The sequence below is a fragment of the Vitis riparia genome, chromosome 10 (genome assembly GCF_004353265.1).
Source record: "Vitis riparia cultivar Riparia Gloire de Montpellier isolate 1030 chromosome 10, EGFV_Vit.rip_1.0, whole genome shotgun sequence".
In the NCBI taxonomy this organism is placed as follows: domain Eukaryota; kingdom Viridiplantae; phylum Streptophyta; class Magnoliopsida; order Vitales; family Vitaceae; genus Vitis; species Vitis riparia.
In genome coordinates, this window is record NC_048440.1 from 11,838,284 (window position 1) to 11,858,251 (window position 19,968).

Here is a 19,968-nt window from a genome sequence, read left to right on the forward strand (position 1 = left end):
CATGCACCACACTCCATCTAGCATGCGCAGTTGCCATGTCATGGGCCATGGCACCATGGCAGACACTGGACAGACTACAGGGTACACTCTTCTGAAACAATAATTCAAAAGGGGAAGAAAGAAATATGCTTTAGATGCATGTGACAGGACTGTCCCATAATTATTAATTGTAGTGGGTTTTATTTTTTATTTTTTAATTCTTTAATTTTTGTTTTATTTTGCTATAATGCGCCAGGCTACTTTGGATGCTTCTTCTCATGCTCAGCTGCTTCTCTCGGGTTCTGAGCTCATCATCTCTCTCTCTGCTGCGTGTTGGTGTTCTCCCTTTGAAGAGCATCAACAGCAATCACACTCAAGTGGGTTTCTCTTCAATTTTTTTTCCGTTTCAAGATTCTACTTTCTGTGCTTCTGTTCTTGTTTTTTTTTCTGTTTTGTTTTCCTCTTCAATCTTTTTCACTGTTTCAAACCCTAGCCACTTCTCTTTTTTTTTTTTTTCTTTCTTTGCAGAAAAACAACAGTTGGGTTGGCATTTTCTTTGTTGGGTTTTGCAGTTGATGCAGTGTTCTGTCTCTGACAGCTTCCATGTCAGGGCCACTGTTTTCCTGTCTCTCTTTTTTTTTTTCCACGTTCCTTTTTTCAGATTAAATTCTCTGTAAGCTGATATTCTCTGACCCATTTGTATTTCTGATTTTCTTTAAAGATTTTGAGTAATTACAGATTTGTTTTTTTATAAGTTATGTGGATATTGAAACCGGTACTCTTGTTTATTGTGCTTTTTGTCTTCTCTGTGGACTCTGAATCGCCAGACATGGCAATGCAGGAACTGTAGGAACACTGCATGCTGAGGATTTTGGAGTTTTGGGGGTTTGTTGTTTGGCCATCAACAACATTTTGCTGAATATGCTTGGGAAAATCAAGGAAACAATCTCACCCATTGGGAATTTTTGGGTTGCAGCCTTTTGGGTTTGTGAGTTATGGAGATTTTGAAGTGGGCGCTCTTGTTTCCTACTCGTTTTTCTTTTTTTCTTTGGGTCCTTGAATCAAGTGATATAGCAATGCATGTAGTTTAAGAACAGTAGATTTTGGATGTGGAGGATTTAAGGGTTTCCCTTTTTTTTTTGTGTGCGATGATCTTTTTTGGTTGAGTAGACTGGGGAAAATCAATGGAACAATCTTTTATTGGAGTTTTATGATGACAATTTGAGATTTGGAGGTATTAAAATCGGGCATCTTGTTTACTGTTCTGCTTGTCTTCTTTGAGGTTTCTGAATCATCAGACAAGTTCATGGATTTCGTAAGATGTGGAGGGTTTTGAGGTATGATGATAGTTTGAGGTGATCACAACTAGGAAGGTTCATATGCCTTAACAATTTGCAAAAAGCAGCTCCTGTTAACTGTTGCAATCGAATTTGTATTATTGTTACATGAAAATCCTGCATAGGGGTTTGTTCTCCCTGTAATATTTTAGGGGTTAATCTTCATTGAGAAACTGGTCTTTACTGCTTCTTCCCATATATACAAGAAATGGGTTGTGCTGCCTCCAGGATTGACAAGGAAGAGAGAGTGCAGGTTTGCAAGGAGAGGAAGAAGCTTATGAAACATTTAGTGGGGTTTAGAGGAGAATTTGCAGATGCCCAATTGGCATATTTAAGAGCCTTGAAGAACACTGGGGTAACACTCCGCCAGTTCACCGAGTCGGAGTCATTAGAGCTTGAAAATACCCCTTTTGGCCTAGTGTTGCCTCCATCACCGCCTCCCCCTTTGCCTCCTTCCCCTCCTCCACCACCTCCCTTTAGTCCTGATTTAAGAAAGTTCAACAATAACCAAAAGGATGAAATTGCCCAAGAAGAAAGTATAGAGATTGGTGAAGATGATAGTTGCACCCCACCACCACCTCCAATTTCAAGCTCACATTGGGAATTTTGGGACCCTTTCAGCACATCGTTGCCACCTCGTGAGAAGAATAATGCAACTGCAGAGGAGCCAGTTGAAGAGGAAAATTGGGCAGAGACCAACACAGAATTTGAGGAAGAAGACCAGGAAGAGGAAGCTGTTGTCAATAATGGTCTACATTTGCTTCCTGAGAAGCCACACACTATTGAATTGGTCGATGATAATTCGTCAATGGTGAGTTGGCACACTAAAGACACTGCAGATATGGCCATGGTAGTCTGGAGGAGCAAGAAGACCTTGACAGGTATTGTGAAGGAGTTGGATGATTATTTCCTCAAGGCATCAGCTGGTGGAAATGATATAGCTGTTCTTATGGACATCAACAGAGGAGACACTTTTCTACAGCAGGATTTTAAAGAAAACAAGAGTAAATGCTCTCCTCCAAATAAAACTATCTGTTGTTTCTTTGATGTTCTGCTGCCTTTATTTGTTTTTATCTTGTTCTGTTTCGAGAGAGCAAATGTTACACTGTGAATGAGTGTTCCTTCTGCTTTTCAAATGTTACACTGTGAGTTTGGGCTTTGGATTTATGGCTGCAAGCAGCGTTTTTAATACGTTTCCCATAGTTTTCTTATCCTCATTTGGGCCTACCCTTTTCTGTGATATTGAGTTAGCTATGGATTGGTGGTTTTGGGATGGTTAGAACTTTACTAATCAAACTATATTTGCATTGTTTTACCATAATGGTCTTTAGGGTCTATTCTTAAGGTTGAAGTTTAGTCTACTTTGATCAATGATAGGTTGATTTTGTGAATCAATTTTACCAACATGATACTTAAACCATGGAGTGTGTCCTGTGTGTTATTCACCAACTGTAGGGTCTTACCATTGGTTCCCACAGATGGGGTTGAGTTGAGCCTCAACCATAGTGTGCACTCCATTCCAATCCTACTGATTTATCAACAGTTTAAAATGTGTATACTGTGACAAACTTAACTTTATAAATTGTCTACAGCAAGCAAATCTAATCTACTTCCTTTATTGTTACTGTTTGTTTAATTTTCTGGAAAATAATGTTGACTGATAATCATAAGCTTTTAGAAGTAGGTTTTCTAATTATTTGCTTCATGGTCATACAACCAGAATATCTATTCCCATCATACTCACAGGGCAAGAATATCTACTATTATTAACTAAAAGCCAATTGGGTCTGAAAATCCCACCTTAATCCCCCAACTTCAGTCCCCTATATGAAGAATAAATCTGATAGTTTGTTATACCGGCCAAATAAGAAAATATTCTGTCTCTTTTGTTAATTGCACAATGTTTTAGCTGACCAAGAACAGTTGGTTATGAGGATATTAGTTGATTGTCCTTGTTGGTAATTTAGATTTAAGCATTGTGTTGTGTGCTTGTTTGACTTGTATGCCCTCTCTGGTAAGCCTTTTCCTGTTGTAGCTGATCCTTGCTGCCTATATTCGCCTTGTAAGTATTTGCTTTCTCGCATAACATGTTGGCCTTGTTTTTACTTCACAGCTTTGGTTATCAAGATTTGCCTATCAAAAGAAAAAAAAAAAGAATCTGCTCATCAAGTTTGTCTAGGAATTTGTTATAAGTTATAGGTGTATTGTTTACAGGGAAGAGGTGCAATTCTGCCAAGGTTTTTAGTGCATTATCATGGAGTCGGTCTTCTAAGTCGCTTCAATTTGCAAGAGATGCTGCAGAGTCTTCTGGTCCTAATGAACCGTGCATGCCTGGAGTTCATTGCATTACACTTGACAAACTTTATGCTGAGGAGCGGAGACTCTACAAGGAGGTTAAGGTAACAAGGGTGTTTGACTCTTAATAATTAGCCAAACTAATGAGCAATGTGCTTTTTACTTTATCTGGATCATCTTGGAATGCTGCTGTTTCTTTCTAAAGATAAAATAATTGTTATTGAAAAATGGAGAAGGCATATGGGGAAGTAGAGATGAATCATCCATGACAAACAGAGAGAGTTCATACTAAAAAAAGCACAAGAAGCAGCAAACGAAAACAACTGAAAAGACAAAAGAAGAGAGAAATTGAGCAGGAAAGGAACAAATGAGTCTTATCTTGTATAGCCATCTGTTAACTGTGAGGGAGGGACACTGTCCATCCTAAAAAATGCTTCTGTCCATGCATACAGATATCTCAGAACAATCTTTTTTAAGTTTGTAGACAGAGTATCACTCTGGCTAACAATTTTATCGATCCTACCACTGTAATGCATTCTTTGGAAATTAGAAAATTGTGTGAAGATTCAAATGGGCGTTAATCATTTCTTGTCGATTACTCTGTAAGTTTAATTCTGGCTCACTTATAGTAGTAATGAGTTTATTTATATCCTGCCTAAGGTGGTTGAGCAAATTCTCGATTTAGTGCAATTGTTTAGCATTACCCTTGGATGGTTTACTTGGTTGTATTAAAAGTTATTATCTGATTTTTTTTTTTTTTTGATAGGAAACGACAAAGAGATATATTGATAGAAATAAGAAGTACAATAGAAGGATGAAGAATCCTCCCACCAAAGAAAAACTAAACAACAAGAATATAAAAACAAGAAGCTACAATGTAAAAACAAACAAACTCTCTAGGCTAGATCATCCCGTTGGAGCTACACAATGCTAGCCAATCTAGTTGTAACACATTAAGGGGAATGCCCTTAAAAACCATGGAACAAAAAGCCCAAAGAGAAGCAAGGAAGTGAATGGAATCCCATAGATTCTCTGAATTCCTTGCTTTATCCTCAAATATCCTCGCATTTCTTTCCCGCCACACAACCCAAATTAAAGCAATGGACGCAGTTTGCCATAAAACTATCCCTCTCTTGGATAATCCAAAACCTTTGTAATTGATGGACATCATGTCGGAGATGCTTCTTGAGGGAATCCAATCCATCTTGGCTAACTGAAATAATTTGTGCCACAACCTGATCGTCAAGAAACAATGTAGGAAAAGATGATATGCTGATTTTCCATGCTTCATACACAACTTATAAATGTTAGGACTAAGAGCTTTGTAGGGTCTTTTCAATTGTAGCAAGTCATTAATATTTACCTTCTTGTGTGCTACTAACCAGACAAAGGACTTGACTTTAAAAGGGACTTGAGAATTCCATACAAACTTAGTAGGGAAAACTGCAGATGAATTGGAAAGGTGGGACAAGGCTAGAAAAAAAGACTTGACTGTAAATATCTCTGAAGAAGATAAAGACCAAGATCTCGCATATGAAACCGATGGGGATAAATGCAAACAATCAAGTGATCGCATGAGACTTTCTAAATCTTCTATCTTAGAATCGGAAAGATTACGGCGAAAATTAAAGTTCCAAGAGAAGGAGCGAGCAGAACCGCGAATTGAAGATATAGAAATATTTTTATCCGTGACTACTCTAAATAGTCTTGGATATTGGAATCCCAAAGGTTGGTCCCCCCACCACAAGTCTTCCCAAAAGCGAATTCTTTTCCCATCTCCTACCATAAACCGAGTATACTTGGAAAAATCCTGAAAGGCTTGTGCAATAGCCTTCCAAGGACAACGATGTGACCATCTAACTATAGTGTTGGTATCCCAACCATTGGAATGTGTCCCATAAATGATTAAAATGACCTGATGCCATAGAGCTGAACTCTCCCTAAGATACCTTCACAACCATTTCCCTAAAAGAGCGAGATTCCTTAGAGAAATCTTCCCAAAACCCAATCCCCCTTTTACCTTCGGTTTACACACTCCATCCCAACTAATAAGATGATCTCTTTTACCTTCCCCAACCCCTGACCATAGGAAATCCCTTTGCAATCTCTCAATTTTTGCAGCCACTGAAACGAGAATCTTAAACAAGGAGAGAAAGTAGCTAGGAATGTGGGAAAGACATGAATGGATAAGAGTTATCCTACCTCCAAAAGATAAGTAAGTCTTTTGCCACCTATCTAATCTCCGCGAGATTCTCTCAATCACTGGATCCAAAAAGCCACAAGTCTTTGGATTTCCTCTCAAAGGAAGACCTAGGTAGAGTATAAGCCAATCAGAAGCCTTGCAATCAAGCATTAAGGCCAACCTAGAAAAATGATTCTGATCAAGGTTGATGCCAAAAAGATTACTCTTGTCAAGATTGACCTTAAGCCTAGAAATTTGCCCAAACACTAACAATAAACTCTTGATAGTTTGCAGATCTTCCGCACAAGTGTTAGAAAAGAAAATGGTATCATTTGCGAATTGCAAATGGGACACCCTTGTTCTATTCCTACCTACCTTGAAACCCTCCAACAAACTTCTTTCCTTTGCTAACACATTTGCGACGATAGTAAACAGAAAAGGGGATAGAGGGTCACCTTGTCTTAATCCTCTAGTTGCCTTGACCCGCCTTTTAGCGTTTCCATTCACTAGAACTGCATAAGAGACCTTAGACAAACAACCTTTCATCCAGGTCCTCTTTTTAGGACTAAACCCCTTCTTCTCCAGCACGTGAACCAAAAAATCCCAACTCACATGGTCGTAAGCCTTTTCAAAGTCAATTTTGAAGACAACTCCTTCCTCCCATGATCGTCTTTTCTCATCCACTATCTCATTGGTTATAAGAACTGCGTCCAAAATTTGTCTCCCTTGAACAAAAGCATCCTGAGTAGAATGGATAGTTTCATGTAGTACCACTCTTAATCGCCTTGATAGAACTTTGACTATTATCTTATAGAGACAAGTGATCAAGCGAATAGGTCTAAAGTCTGAGATTTTCTTTGTTTGGCATTTTTAGGCAAAAGAACAATGAAGGAGGCATTGGTGCTTTGATTGATAATCCCGCTTCTGTGAAACTTTGCAAACACCCTCACTAAGCCCTCCTTGATCACATTCCAACAATCTTGAAACACTGCAATGGTAAATCCATCAGGCCCCAGTGCCTTATCCCTATCTAACTGAAAGATGACTTTAGAAAACTCTTCTTCAGTAAAAGGGTTATCCAACCTAGAAGCACTCTCTTCTGAGATAGGGGACTAATCTAAGCCTTCTACTCTTCAAGACTCTCCAGGAGGACTCGAGTAGAGCTTTTCAAAATTAAGTAAGATCTCCTCTGTGATGCTCTCAAAATTATTCAACACTAAACCTCTTTCGTTCTCCTAAAACTTGATGAATTTCCTATTTCGTCTACCATTAGCCACTTTGTGAAAAAACTTTGAATTGCAATCCCCTTCTTTAACCTATTTCACCCTAGCTTTTTGTCTCCAATGAATAGCTCCTTTTTTCTTAAAGCTCTCTGAGTTGAAAGTTCAGAAGAAAGAACCCCTTCTTGCTCAACGGTGTCAATGTTAGCTATTTCATTCAGGATGCTTTTTTTTCCTTTCCTTTAGCTCTCCAAAAGAATCCTTATTCCAATCTTTCAATTTGGCCTTAACAAATTGTAACTTTCTCATAAACTTGTGACCTTCCCAACCATTTCCTTGAAAACCTCTCCACCAACTACTGAAGCATTCTTTGAAACTAGGATGTTGTAGCCACATATTCTCAAACCTAAAAGGTGTTGGGCCCCACTTGAACAGATTGGTATCCAAAACTATCGGCCAATGATCCGATGTCCATCTAGGAAGAACTTCTTGAAGGCTTTGAGGGAAGAAATGCTCCCACTCATTTGAGTAAAGAAACCGATCCAATCTCTTACACACAGGTGACTTTTGCATGTTTGACCAAGTGAATGGGGCGTTCTGTAAAGAGGGGTCAAGTAATTCACAATCTCTTATAAAACCATCAAAGTCCCTCATGCTAGAAGTTAAACTAGAGCCTCCCAATTTTTCTGAACTTCTCCTTATAACATTAAAATCACCGCCTACACACCATAAAGGAAAAGAAAGGCCAAAAATGTCTAAAAGCTCAACCCAAAAATCCTTCCTAAGTAAGGGACTGTTTGGGCCATAAATTGCGGACAGCCATAGGGGTCCGCATCCATTCAACACAAACTTGACTGAGACAGAAAAGGAGCCTATTACCACCTCCTCATTGCATAGTTTTTTAGAGTCCCAAATAATCAAAATCCTGCCTTAAGCCCCGCTCGCCGGAAGAGCAGCCCACTCCTTATTTCTAACAGTTCAGACACTACCAACAAACCTTCTGTCACACACCTCCCTTTTTGTTTCCTAAAACATCACAACATCCGGATTCTCAAGTCGCAAAAAATCTTTAACCATCCTTCGTTTTTTCCTAGATCCCAAACCCCTAGTATTCCGACTAATGATTTTCATGGATAAACCTTACTGACCCTAATGGCTAAACCTCCATACCAATTCCAACAAGTCTCAAATACTTGTGGAGAATCTGTTCTTCCTCTTAGAATACACCTTAATATCCAAAGCACTTAAGACCTCACTAACTTTAGCCATTTTGTTGGGGGAAAGGCCTTCTATTTGGAACTTGCCCAACGGGGAGAACTTAGTTTCACCTTGGCTAACTGTAACCAGGTTGGGGGCCTCATTAGGCATGTCGGGCATGGTCTTAAGGGGTTAATACCCTCGGGAATTTGGTTCAGATAAGCTAACTGGGATTCCACAACATCTAGGTTAGGATTGCCAACAAACTCTTGACATAAAGCACCATCATCATCTTTTTTGGAAAAAATTTCAGAAATAACTCGAGATTTCGTAGGATACTGAGATTGGATGACTGAACTGGGAAGAACGGGAACAGGAGGACTCAGAGGTGGAAGTGCCAAGCCAAAGGGAGGGGGAAAAATGACAAAGATGACTGAGAATGTGAAGACGAAGATACCTCCAAGTTTTCAGCTACCATCATTCCATAAGTCCCCATAAAGTTGAGCCATTTTTCTCTGATTACTGGATTAGAAGGAAAAACCGTGATTGATGAGCCACGATGAACAAAACCCTCGAGGCCCTTATATCCTGCTCTGTCTTCATCGTTAGAGGATTTGCGCAAATCCGCGTCTCCTCTTATCAACGAAGCCCCTTCCCTTGAACACCTCTTTCGGAACCTTGACGATCGATAAAAAGCGAGTGGACTCGCACTGAATCTTCGTTCCATCTGTGTTCCCGCTTCGAAAGCGTCTTCCTTTGGAGGAGCTTCACAATTTGACGATGGCTTCTCATGCATTAGAGGCTTGCTTTGACTTCGAACCCCTTGTCGGCATCCAGAACTTGAAGGAATAAGAGTAGTCCACAACTTCTTTGAATCGAACTTCATCACGGAGCCCCTCGGTTGGGCATCAGAGACCTCTAAGACTAACTTCCCCTTTCCCATTGCAGAGGAGCCTTCTCTACATAAAGAGCCCTTCTCAAAAGTGGGCTGCTTTCCTCTCGTTTTTTGGCCCAACTTCGAAAGCGGGCCTTTTAAATTATCACCCCTTTCCCAGCCCAAGTCTGCTTCTACTAGTGGTTTGGGATTAAGAGGAGATTGGGCCCTTCTCTCTTGCTTTGAATTAGAGGCCCGATGCCCTTCCTCATCAATTGAGTGGGCCTTGTCCCCTCTGACCCGAACTTTGCCATCCTGCTTTGGCCCAACAGGCCCTATTCTCTGTTTGTTTGAATTCAAAATGAACGACGAGGAGGGTTGGAACTAGCTGTTCCCCACTTCCAATCTTCTCTTGCCATGTGTCCCCATGGGAATTGATTTAGCCTTTTGACTATCTCCACCCTCCTTCATTCTGCCAGTTGCCCCAACAAAGGACCTTCTTTCAACCATTGATCTAGCTTTCTCATCCGGTCTTCTGCCACCTATCCACGAGTGAGGCTCATAATCCTCTTGAGTTGACTCACCCATTTCTCTACCTCGCCTAACGTCTTCAACTTCGACCACTGCAACTGAAATTGTGAACACCCATCCCCCATCTATAACCTCGATCAAAGCTGGGAGAACTGACCGTTCATTAAAATTCTCACCCTCCTCCACAATTTTCTTAAGATGTTCCTCAAACCATAAATGAAAGAGCAATCCCCATAATTCTATCCATCCTCCTCTGAACTTCCCCACTACTTCTAAATTTTCCCTTGGCAACCACCTTCTCAACTAGACTATATACCTTCCCTTAATCTTGAGAAACCTTAATTCTTGGAGAGCGAGAGCTTCCTCTATCGTTTCTACAAAAAATAAACCTTTTCCGCCATAGAAGGGGACGATAGTCACCACACCTTTTTGCCCTAATCTTTTCGCCAGAGCACAGCCAACCTCAACCCAATTATCAAAATTTGCTGGGCATTCGCACACCACAGCTCTCGCCCACCTCCCAACTAGAACAAGGCCTCCTCTCCTCGATCCTTCTTCTCCGACTACATTCGCGAAGGACTGGTACAAAGGACCCACATGTTTGTGATTAAATCTTTCTTCCCTGCACTGCCTTCCCTTTTCATCTATATTCGAGGAGGGGACCGCTAGCATTGAAGACAACGCGCTTTTTAGTTGCTCCCATTCCTTGCCCTTCTCGCCCTCAGGTATTACTAGGAAAGTTGACTTTCTGTTGGAGGCGAACTCCGAAAGCCTTATAAACCTACCATGGTTGTTGAAGCATACTGTTGAAATTTGGCATTCAAAGTTAGGGTTTTTTAATTTAGGAAAGTATTTTAGGAATAAAGAAGGAGAGATCATTTAGGATGATTCAGTTTCCTAATTTTAGGAGAGAATCAAGTTAGATTGATTTTTTCTTATTCAGTCAGTTGTGTATATATATGTGTATGGTGCGTACCTAAAGAATCAATAAAGGAATTCAGAAATTCTTCATGGTATCAGAGCCAGTTTTCTGAAACCCTAATCCCTTCTGGCCACCTCGTATTCAGGCCATCATTCATTCCGGCCAAATCTCTCTGGCCATCTCTTAATCCGACCATCTCTCATTCCGGTCATCAGTCCCTGTTCTCAGAGCCAAGGGAGAAAACGTTTTCCGGTCGGTCGAATCGTCGTCAGAAAAACATTCACCGCCGGCGAACTTTTCCGGCGAACTTTTCCGGTGAACTTTTCCGGCGACGGTTTTTTTCACACCGCAAGGAGCGTCTGGAGGAGATCTACAACTTTTCCAAAAACACCGGAGCCAGAAACCCATCCACGCGCCGCCCACGCGCATTTTTCCGGCCGGCGACTGCATCTCACGCGCCGGCGCGTGAGGGCGCGTGAGCCACTTTCCGGCGACGCGCTTCCTACTCCAAGCTCGCCTGACGCCGACCAGCCACCCTACGTACCTGTTTCTGCCATCCAAGCCCTGCACGTGCCTCTTTTGGGGTCTTTTTGCCTCCGCGAGCCCTCTGATCAGCTTTTCCGACGTCCTCCGGCTATTTTTCCTCAACTCCAATCCCTGCACGTGCCTTGGGAAGTGTTCTTCTACCTTTCCGGTCCATGACGAAATACGGAATGGCATCATCACAAGTATCCAGCGTCACGTCACCAGAATTAGGAGGCAGATCTGAAATTCCAAACCTTGGTGGTAGTGATTCCTCTCCTATTCTCATCATAGGACACAAATTAAATGGCCATAACTACTTACAGTGGTCACAATCTGTGTTGCTGTTCATTTGCGGTAAAGGAAAGGATGAGTACCTCACTGGAGAAGCAGTCATGCCAGAAACTACAGAACCGGGTTTCAGGAAGTGGAAGATTGAAAACAGCATGATCATGTCATGGCTTATCAATTCCATGAATAATGACATAGGTGAAAATTTCTTGTTGTTTAGGACTGCAAAGGACATATGGGATGCAGCCAAAGAAACTTACTCAAGTTCTGAAAATATTTCAGAACTTTTTCAGGTTGAATCGGCCCTACATGACTTCCGCCAAGGAGAGCAGACAGTTACTCAGTATTACAACACACTCACAAGGTATTGGCAGCACCTTGACTTATTCGAGACTCACTCATGGAAATGTCCTGATGATGCAGCAACATACAGGAAAATTGTGGAACAAAAGAGACTGTTCAAGTTTTTCCTAGGACTAAACAGGGAATTGGATGATGTTAGAGGCCGAATCATGGGCATTAAACCCCTGCCAAGTCTCAGGGAGGCTTTTTCAGAGGTTAGGCGTGAAGAAAGTAGAAAGAAAGTGATGATGGGATCCAAAGAGCAACCTGCCCCAACATTGGATGCCTCTGCCCTTGCGACTCGGTCATTTAATAGTAGTGGTGGAGATCGTCAGAAACGGGATAGGCCTTGGTGTGATTACTGTAAGAAACCAGGCCATTATAAGGAGACTTGCTGGAAGCTTCATGGCAAACCGGCTGATTGGAAACCAAAGCCACGGTCTGACAGAGATGGCAGAGCACACGTGGCTGCCAACTCTGAGAGCACCTTTGTTCCCGAGCCGAGTCCATTCAACAAAGAGCAGATGGAGATGCTACAGAAACTATTAAGCCAAGTTGGCAGTGGCAGTACTACCGGAGTAGCCTTCACTGCTAATCGAGGAGGAATGAAGTCGTGGATAGTGGACACAGGTGCTTCTGATCACATGACAGGAGATGCTACCATTCTTCAAAATTACAAGCCAAGTAATGGTCATTCATCCGTCCATATTGCTGATGGTTCAAAGTCAAAAATTGCCGGGACAGGTTCTATAAAACTTACTAAAGACTTATATCTTGACTCTGTTCTCCATGTTCCAAACTTGGATTGTAATCTTTTGTCCATTAGCAAATTGGCCCGTGATCTCCAATGTGTTACTAAATTTTATCCAAACTTGTGTGTTTTTCAGGACTTGAAATCGGGGAAGATGATTGGCAGTGCTGAACTGTGTTCCGGGCTCTACCTCCTCTCATGTGGCCAATTCTCAAACCAAGTCTCTCAAGCAAGTTGCGTACAGTCTCAGAGTATGTTAGAGTCTTTCAATTCTGTGTCAAATTCTAAGGTCAATAAAGATAGTGAGATTATAATGTTACACTATCGCCTTGGTCATCCTAGCTTTGTTTACCTTGCAAAATTGTTTCCCAAATTATTTATCAATAAAAATCCAGCATCTTATCACTGTGAAATTTGTCAGTTTGCAAAGCATACTCGAACAGTCTATCCTCAAATCCCATACAAACCTTCGACTGTTTTCTCTCTAGTACATAGTGATGTGTGGGGTCCCTCCCGGATAAAAAATATTTCTGGCACTCGATGGTTTGTGACATTCGTTGATGATCATACACGGGTAACATGGGTTTTCCTTATGAAAGAAAAGTCAGAGGTCGGGCACATTTTTCAAACCTTCCATCTTATGGTTCAAAATCAATTCAATTCCAAAATTCAAGTCCTCAAGTCAGATAATGCAAAGGAATACTTTACTAGTAGTCTCAGTACTTATCTTCAAAATCACGGCATTATCCACATAAGTTCTTGCGTTGACACCCCACAACAAAATGGGGTGGCTGAACGCAAGAATAGACATCTCTTGGAGGTTGCCCGGTGCCTTATGTTTTCCTCTAATGTTCCAAACTATTTCTGGGGGGAAGCTATTCTTACAGCTACTTATTTGATTAACCGTATGCCATCCAGAGTGCTTACCTTTCAATCCCCACGTCAACTTTTCTTAAAACAATTTCCTCACACCCGTGCAGCCTCTTCTGATTTACCACTCAAAGTATTTGGTTGCACGGCATTCGTTCATGTGTATCCTCAAAATCGTAGCAAATTTGCTCCTCGAGCGAATAAGTGCATTTTCCTAGGGTATTCTTCAACCCAAAAAGGGTACAAATGCTATTCTCCAACCAACAAAAGATTTTACACCACCATGGACGTCTCTTTCTTTGAACATGTCTTCTTCTATCCCAAATCTCATGTTCAGGGGGAGAGCATGAATGAACATCAAGTTTGGGAGTCTCTTCTTGAGGGTGTACCTTCTTTTCACTCAGAGTCACCAAATCCTCTTCAATTCGCGCCCACTGAGTTGTCTACACCCATACCGTCATCAGTCCAGCCATTTCCTGTGACCATCCAGTCTCCCATGCCTATTCAACCTATAGCCCCACAACTTGCTAATGAGAACTTACAAGTTTACATCAGGAGGAGGAAAAGACAGGAATTAGAGCACGGATCACAGTCAACATGTGGCCAATATATTGACTCCAATTCAAGTCTTCCTGAAGAGAACATAGGTGAGGATAGGGCTGGAGAGGTGTTAATTCCCAGCATTGATGATTCTACTCTGCCGATTGCATTGAGGAAGGGTGTTAGGAGATGTACAGATCACCCAATTGGGAATTGTGTTACATATGAAGGGCTATCACCATCTTACAGAGCATTTGCTACTTCTCTTGATGATACTCAGGTTCCCAACACAATACAAGAGGCATTAAAAATTTCAGAATGGAAGAAGGCAGTACAAGATGAGATTGATGCACTTGAGAAGAATGGGACGTGGACTATCACAGATTTGCCGGTTGGGAAGAGGCCCGTGGGGTGCAAGTGGATTTTCACCATAAAATACAAAGCAGATGGATCAGTCGAGAGATTCAAGGCTCGTTTGGTAGCTAGAGGGTTTACGCAATCCTATGGGATAGACTATCAGGAGACTTTTGCTCCTGTTGCAAAACTGAACACTATCAGGATTCTTCTCTCATTGGCTGTCAATCAAGATTGGTGCTTACAACAACTGGACATAAAAAATGCGTTTCTAAATGGTGACCTAGAAGAGGAAGTCTACATGGAAATACCACCTGGTTTCGAAGGAAGTATGGCAAAGAATCAGGTTTGCAAACTCCAAAAATCCTTGTACGGCCTTAAACAATCTCCCCGAGCCTGGTTTGATAGATTCACAAAAGCAGTCCTGAAGCTGGGCTACAAACAAGGTCAGGCTGATCATACTCTATTTGTCAAGAAGTCTCATGCCGGGAAAATGGCCATATTGATAGTCTATGTTGATGATATTATTCTATCTGGGAATGATATGGAGGAATTACAGAATTTGAAGAAGTATTTGTCAGAGGAGTTTGAAGTTAAAGACCTTGGAAATTTGAAATATTTCCTTGGTATGGAAGTGGCTAGATCAAGGAAGGGAATTGTAGTCTCTCAAAGAAAATACATACTCGATCTTCTTAAGGAGACCGGTATGCTTGGATGCAAACCAATTGATACTCCTATGGATAGTCAGAAGAAACTTGGTATCGAGAAAGAAAGTACACCGGTAGATAGGGGGAGATATCAGCGGCTCGTCGGGCGCTTGATTTATCTCTCACACACTCGGCCAGATATTGGCTTTGCAGTGAGTGCTGTAAGTCAATTCATGCACAGCCCCACTGAGGAACACATGGAAGCAGTCTACAGGATTCTTAGATATTTAAAAATGACACCAGGGAAAGGTCTATTCTTCAGAAAGACAGAGAACCGTGACACTGAAGTATACTCAGATGCGGATTGGGCAGGAAACATCATTGACAGGCGGTCTACTTCTGGATATTGTTCTTTTGTCTGGGGAAATCTTGTTACCTGGAGGAGTAAGAAGCAATCAGTTGTAGCCAGAAGTAGTGCAGAAGCTGAGTACAGAGCTCTTGCACAGGGAATCTGTGAAGGGATTTGGATAAAAAGGGTTCTTAGTGAACTAGGGCAAACGAGTTCATCTCCAATTCTGATGATGTGTGATAATCAGGCAGCTATAAGCATAGCAAAGAACCCCGTGCATCATGACAGGACCAAGCACGTTGAGATTGACAGACACTTCATCACAGAGAAGGTGACTAGTGAGACGGTTAGATTGAACTATGTTCCTACCAAGCACCAAACCGCAGACATCCTCACCAAAGCTTTACCTAGGCCTAACTTTGAAGACTTAACTTGCAAGCTGGGATTATATGATATATATTCTCCAGCTTGAGGGGGAGTGTTGAAATTTGGCATTCAAAGTTAGGGTTTTTTAATTTAGGAAAGTATTTTAGGAATAAAGAAGGAGAGATCATTTAGGATGATTCAGTTTCCTAATTTTAGGAGAGAATCAAGTTAGATTGATTTTTTCTTATTCAGTCAGTTGTGTATATATATGTGTATGGTGCGTACCTAAAGAATCAATAAAGGAATTCAGAAATTCTTCACATACCTCCATTAAATGGACACTAGATTTTTCCCTGTATGTTTGTTGAAACCCATGTAACTCTTCAGCTCGATGACCTTTGTCAAATGTTCGATCAACCAACCAACCTCTTCCTTCTCAAAACCTAAGGCGAAAACAGAGCCTCTATTGTATTCTGTAAGCGAGCACCATTTTCCACTGGACTCGCCTTCAAGCCTAACCAAGAAGGTCTTTCTCTCCATAGAGACCTTCAACGTCCTTACCATTCTCTCTCTAGAAGAAGTTATTATCTGATTTTGCCTATCAAAAAAAGAAAAAATATTATCTGACTTTGCTTCATTTTTTTTATTTTTATTTTTAAAATGTTGCTTTCTTTTTGTGAATTGTCCTTGTTCTTTGACAATCAGTTTTACAATATTATATAGGACGAGGAGATTACGAAATTATTGCATGAGAGAAAGTCCTTACTACTGCAAAAACAAGAAGAAGAAGACCAAGATTGGACCAAGATTGAGAAAACTCGATCTTGTGTTGAGAGTTTGCAGTCTGACATGATTGCTCTGCAGCAATCAATAAGCAGAACTTGTTCATCTATACTGAAGCTCATAGATGATGAACTGTACCCTCAGCTGGTTGCATTAACTTCTGGGTAAGAGTTCTGAACATTGATATCTAACACAGAAGGGCTTTTATTGTGTCAGCACTTGATACTAGATTAAAATTGATTAAGGAATGATATTTTAGCAACTTCTACAGCTATTGTGTGGGGCACAAGCAAAGTAATATTTTTTGAAGTTCAATTTCTCCAAATCGAATGGAATGATTATTTATTTATTTATCCTTTGTATGAATCTATCCAGAAATAGATTGGTTATCATCATCCCATATTATTTTTCATTTTAATGAATGAACTATTTGTTTTTTATAATATGATAATGATAATGATGCACGTCATTGTTACCACTATGATTATATATTAATTATCCAATGTCATTAAAAGCCCTTTGTCTCCTTGCTTCTATGATGATGATGATGATACATGTCATTGTTACCCATATGATTATATACTCATTATCCAGTGTCATTAAAAGACCCTTTGTTTCCCTGCTTTTATTTTTGGTTAGCATGTTTGAATGAGTGGCTTTTTGGAACCATAACTGAGTTTGGTGAATACATTGATGTTAATAGGAAGGCTCAGCAATGCATTCTAGACCTTGGAGGAAAAGGGCTTAAAGGAATGGTTTAATTCTTCCTGGTTAGGGAAATTAAACAAATCCTTCTTGATCAAATTCTCACTGGAGACGTGCACTGGATTTCCTTGCCTGAAATCAATTTTTTTTTCTTTTAACTGTCTTTACTTTCTTTGTTGACATATGTAAATGCTCAACTGCTCCATATAGAAGAGTAAATAAGATTGTATTTTACTTGATTCTCAAATATGTGACTGAATCTTTTTAGGTTGATGCACATGTGGAGAACAATGTATGAGTGCCATCAAGTTCAAAAGCATATTTCTCAGCAGGTGAATCATCTTACCAATCATCAGATCAGAGACTCAACTACGGATTTTCATCGCCAGGCAACAGCTCAGCTTGAAACCGAGGTCACTTCATGGTACAATAGCTTTTCTAAACTCATGAAATCTCAACAGGAGTATGTAAGGGCCCTCTGCAGGTGGATCCAACTCACAGAATGCCTTGCGGGTGATAGTCAACAGAGTCATTGTGCACCTGTAGTTCATACTCTCTGTGAAGAATGGCAGCTTGCCCTTGACAGATTTCCTGATAAGGTACTGGTATGGTATAATTTTAACTCAAGTTTATTTCGGTTCTGAATGATCTAAAAAGTCATTGATCTAAAAATGGTCAAACAATATCCCACCCATATTATGGCTTTACCCCTCCACTTATTTGTTCTCACATTGCACAACTTCATGTTATATTTTAGGTTTGGAAATTAATGATTTCCAATAGAATAAAATGAAGTCCACATATGATAGAAGTAGTGCATGTTTGTGTATTTGGTTGAGAATTAGGGATATCAACTGTTCAAGCCATGGTTGCATGGAGAATAGAAATGGATGGACAAATCAAAAGTGATGTTAATACGTTCTGGTAAGCAAAGCTTTAGATTGGTTGGTATCAGGGCCTGTTCTCCCTGAAGGAGGGTGTACTCATGAATACACTCTCCTGTGAATCAGTAGTGTCTTCACTAATGATCTGGGTGTAGCAGTAATCTTAAAGTCTAATGGGGCTGAAAATAAGTGTGAGGGTTCCTATCAAAAAATAAGTGTGAGGGTTTACAATTGAGTTTGGGGAGAGTTGGATTATTGAGTTATGCTGTTTTAGGACATTCCATGGGAATTTGAATCAGTCCATCCTGCCTTACACAGGATTTGAAACCAGTCTACCGAGTTTCAAATAGCATTTACTTGAACCAATTTCTTTTTCTGATGTTTTTCTGAAAAATCAATTCACTTTAGATTTCAACAAATGATGAGGATAAGGTTTATGGGTTTGTCCTGAGTGGACATGCTCAGATTTTGATTAAGGAGCTATCGCTATTATGGCATGAATAGAGCCTAACCTTAAAAGAGGCTCATTGTTCTGGCCCAGAAATCCAGCATGTGCTGCATTAACCCAGGGTGATATAGATGAATTATATGGCCAGCTTTGCCAGACAAGAACTAGTGGTTTCTTGGTCACAACCAGCTAAGCTAGATCTTTGTTGATCTAGAACAATTCTCATTTTAGTTACATAGCAACACATATAAACAGATTTTCTTTGATCATCTTTTCTATGGACAAATTTTAGTCCTTAATTTAATGTGGTTACAGGTAGCTTCAGAAGCCATTAAGAATCTTTTATCAGCTATCCACTCTATAGTATTGCAGCAGGCTGAAGAATGCAACCTGCTGAAAAAATCGGAAAAACTTGAAAGAAGGTTGCAAAAGGAGTTAAATTCACTACTTGAATTGGAAAATAAGCTTGAAGGAAGCATTGTTGGAGACACACTTCTGTCTTTGAGCCCTAAACATCCTTTGTCAGTCAAGCGGACAAAAACTGAGGCATTAAGGAAGCGGGTTGAGGACGCAAAGGCCAAGTATCTGAACTCTGTCCAGGTTAGCCGGGCCATGACTGTGAACAACCTACAGACAAGTCTTCCCAATGTATTCCAGGCACTAATGGGATTCTCTAGTGTTTGTGCTCAGGCTTTTGAGGCTGTCCACAGCCATGCCAAACAAGCAGTTTTGTCATGAGGATTGTCCAGACCCAATGAATTAAATTTGTTCAGATCACAATATGTATCGGCACCACAGGTTGGGGACTCTGGTCTCTAGTTCCAAGTTACTTGCATTTACCAGCGATTGTCCAGAGAGAATTTGTTTATATATACGAGTGACTGATATGCTGTGGCAAATACTTGAAGATCTGATGGTCTACCTCTTCTTGAATCGGATGGTCTAGATCAAGTGAGATGAGAATATATACATAAATTTTATTTTTATTCTTGTAATCAGCTGTCTTTATGACCATTTTGAAGTAGTTGCTTATGCTCCATTTTCTATACTATTTGAAACTTTCTACATTTTCAATGAGTCCCAGCATATCTAAATGCAAAAGTCACAATCTAAGCAAGTGATGCTCAAAAAGCTTTAGCTTTACTGGTTCTTTTTGTGGACTGTCCTAACGTGGAATATGGTCACAGTTATCTCAAAATGCAGTTTGTTCTCTGTGCTGAGACCAACTCAGAAAGTTTGGTGTAACCAAGACCATCTTTAAACTATAATTTTGCACCAAAATGCAATTTAATCTCTCTCTTTCCTTTGTGTTCTCTGGACTTCAATCGCGGTGCTCTCACTATTTGTCTTCTGGGAAGGTGAGTTGCAGGCAATTTTGGGTCTCTATATAAGTGTTTTCTGAATGCAATTTTACTTTGTATCCTTGGGAAGGAAACTAAACTTGCATGATGCAGGCACTTCTGGTCTCATCTGTGTCTTCTGGAATGCAATTTTGGTTGTGTTTTCTGAGCAGGTCAGGTCAACTCTCTTTCTGTCTGCAATGCAATATTGGCTCTCTCTCTCTCTTGTTTTCTGGGCA

At 40.5% G+C, this 19,968-nt stretch overlaps 1 protein-coding gene across 4 annotated transcripts; it reads left to right on the forward strand.

The window, feature by feature from the left end:
* Positions 1-243: 243 nt before the first annotated feature.
* LOC117922919 (protein ALTERED PHOSPHATE STARVATION RESPONSE 1) lies at positions 244-19,506 on the forward strand. 4 transcript variants are annotated; one of them, XM_034841144.1, is made up of 7 exons: positions 252-356; positions 508-652; positions 807-2,320; positions 3,531-3,715; positions 16,293-16,516; positions 17,326-17,656; positions 18,705-19,506. In XM_034841144.1, the coding sequence occupies exons 3-7, from the start codon at positions 1,525-1,527 to the stop codon at positions 19,125-19,127; spliced, it is 1,959 nt and encodes a 652-aa protein (XP_034697035.1). In that variant the 5' UTR covers positions 252-356; positions 508-652; positions 807-1,524; the 3' UTR covers positions 19,128-19,506. The 4 variants fall into 4 exon arrangements, with proteins under 4 accessions (XP_034697033.1, XP_034697035.1, XP_034697034.1 ...); XM_034841143.1 differs by having other exon boundaries at positions 821-2,320; XM_034841142.1 differs by lacking the exon at positions 508-652 and having other exon boundaries at positions 244-356; positions 821-2,320.
* Positions 19,507-19,968: the final 462 nt, after the last annotated feature.

Bases quoted from the DNA above. Each gene is read 5' to 3' on its own strand.
- LOC117922919 (XM_034841142.1), top strand. From the start codon at position 1,525: ATGGGTTGTGCTGCCTCCAGGATTGACAAGGAAGAGAGAGTGCAGGTT. The intron at 2,321-3,530 runs GTAAATGCTCTC...TATTGTTTACAG, and splicing joins GGATTTTAAAGAAAACAAGA to GGAAGAGGTGCAATTCTGCC. The intron at 3,716-16,292 runs GTAACAAGGGTG...AATATTATATAG, and splicing joins GACTCTACAAGGAGGTTAAG to GACGAGGAGATTACGAAATT.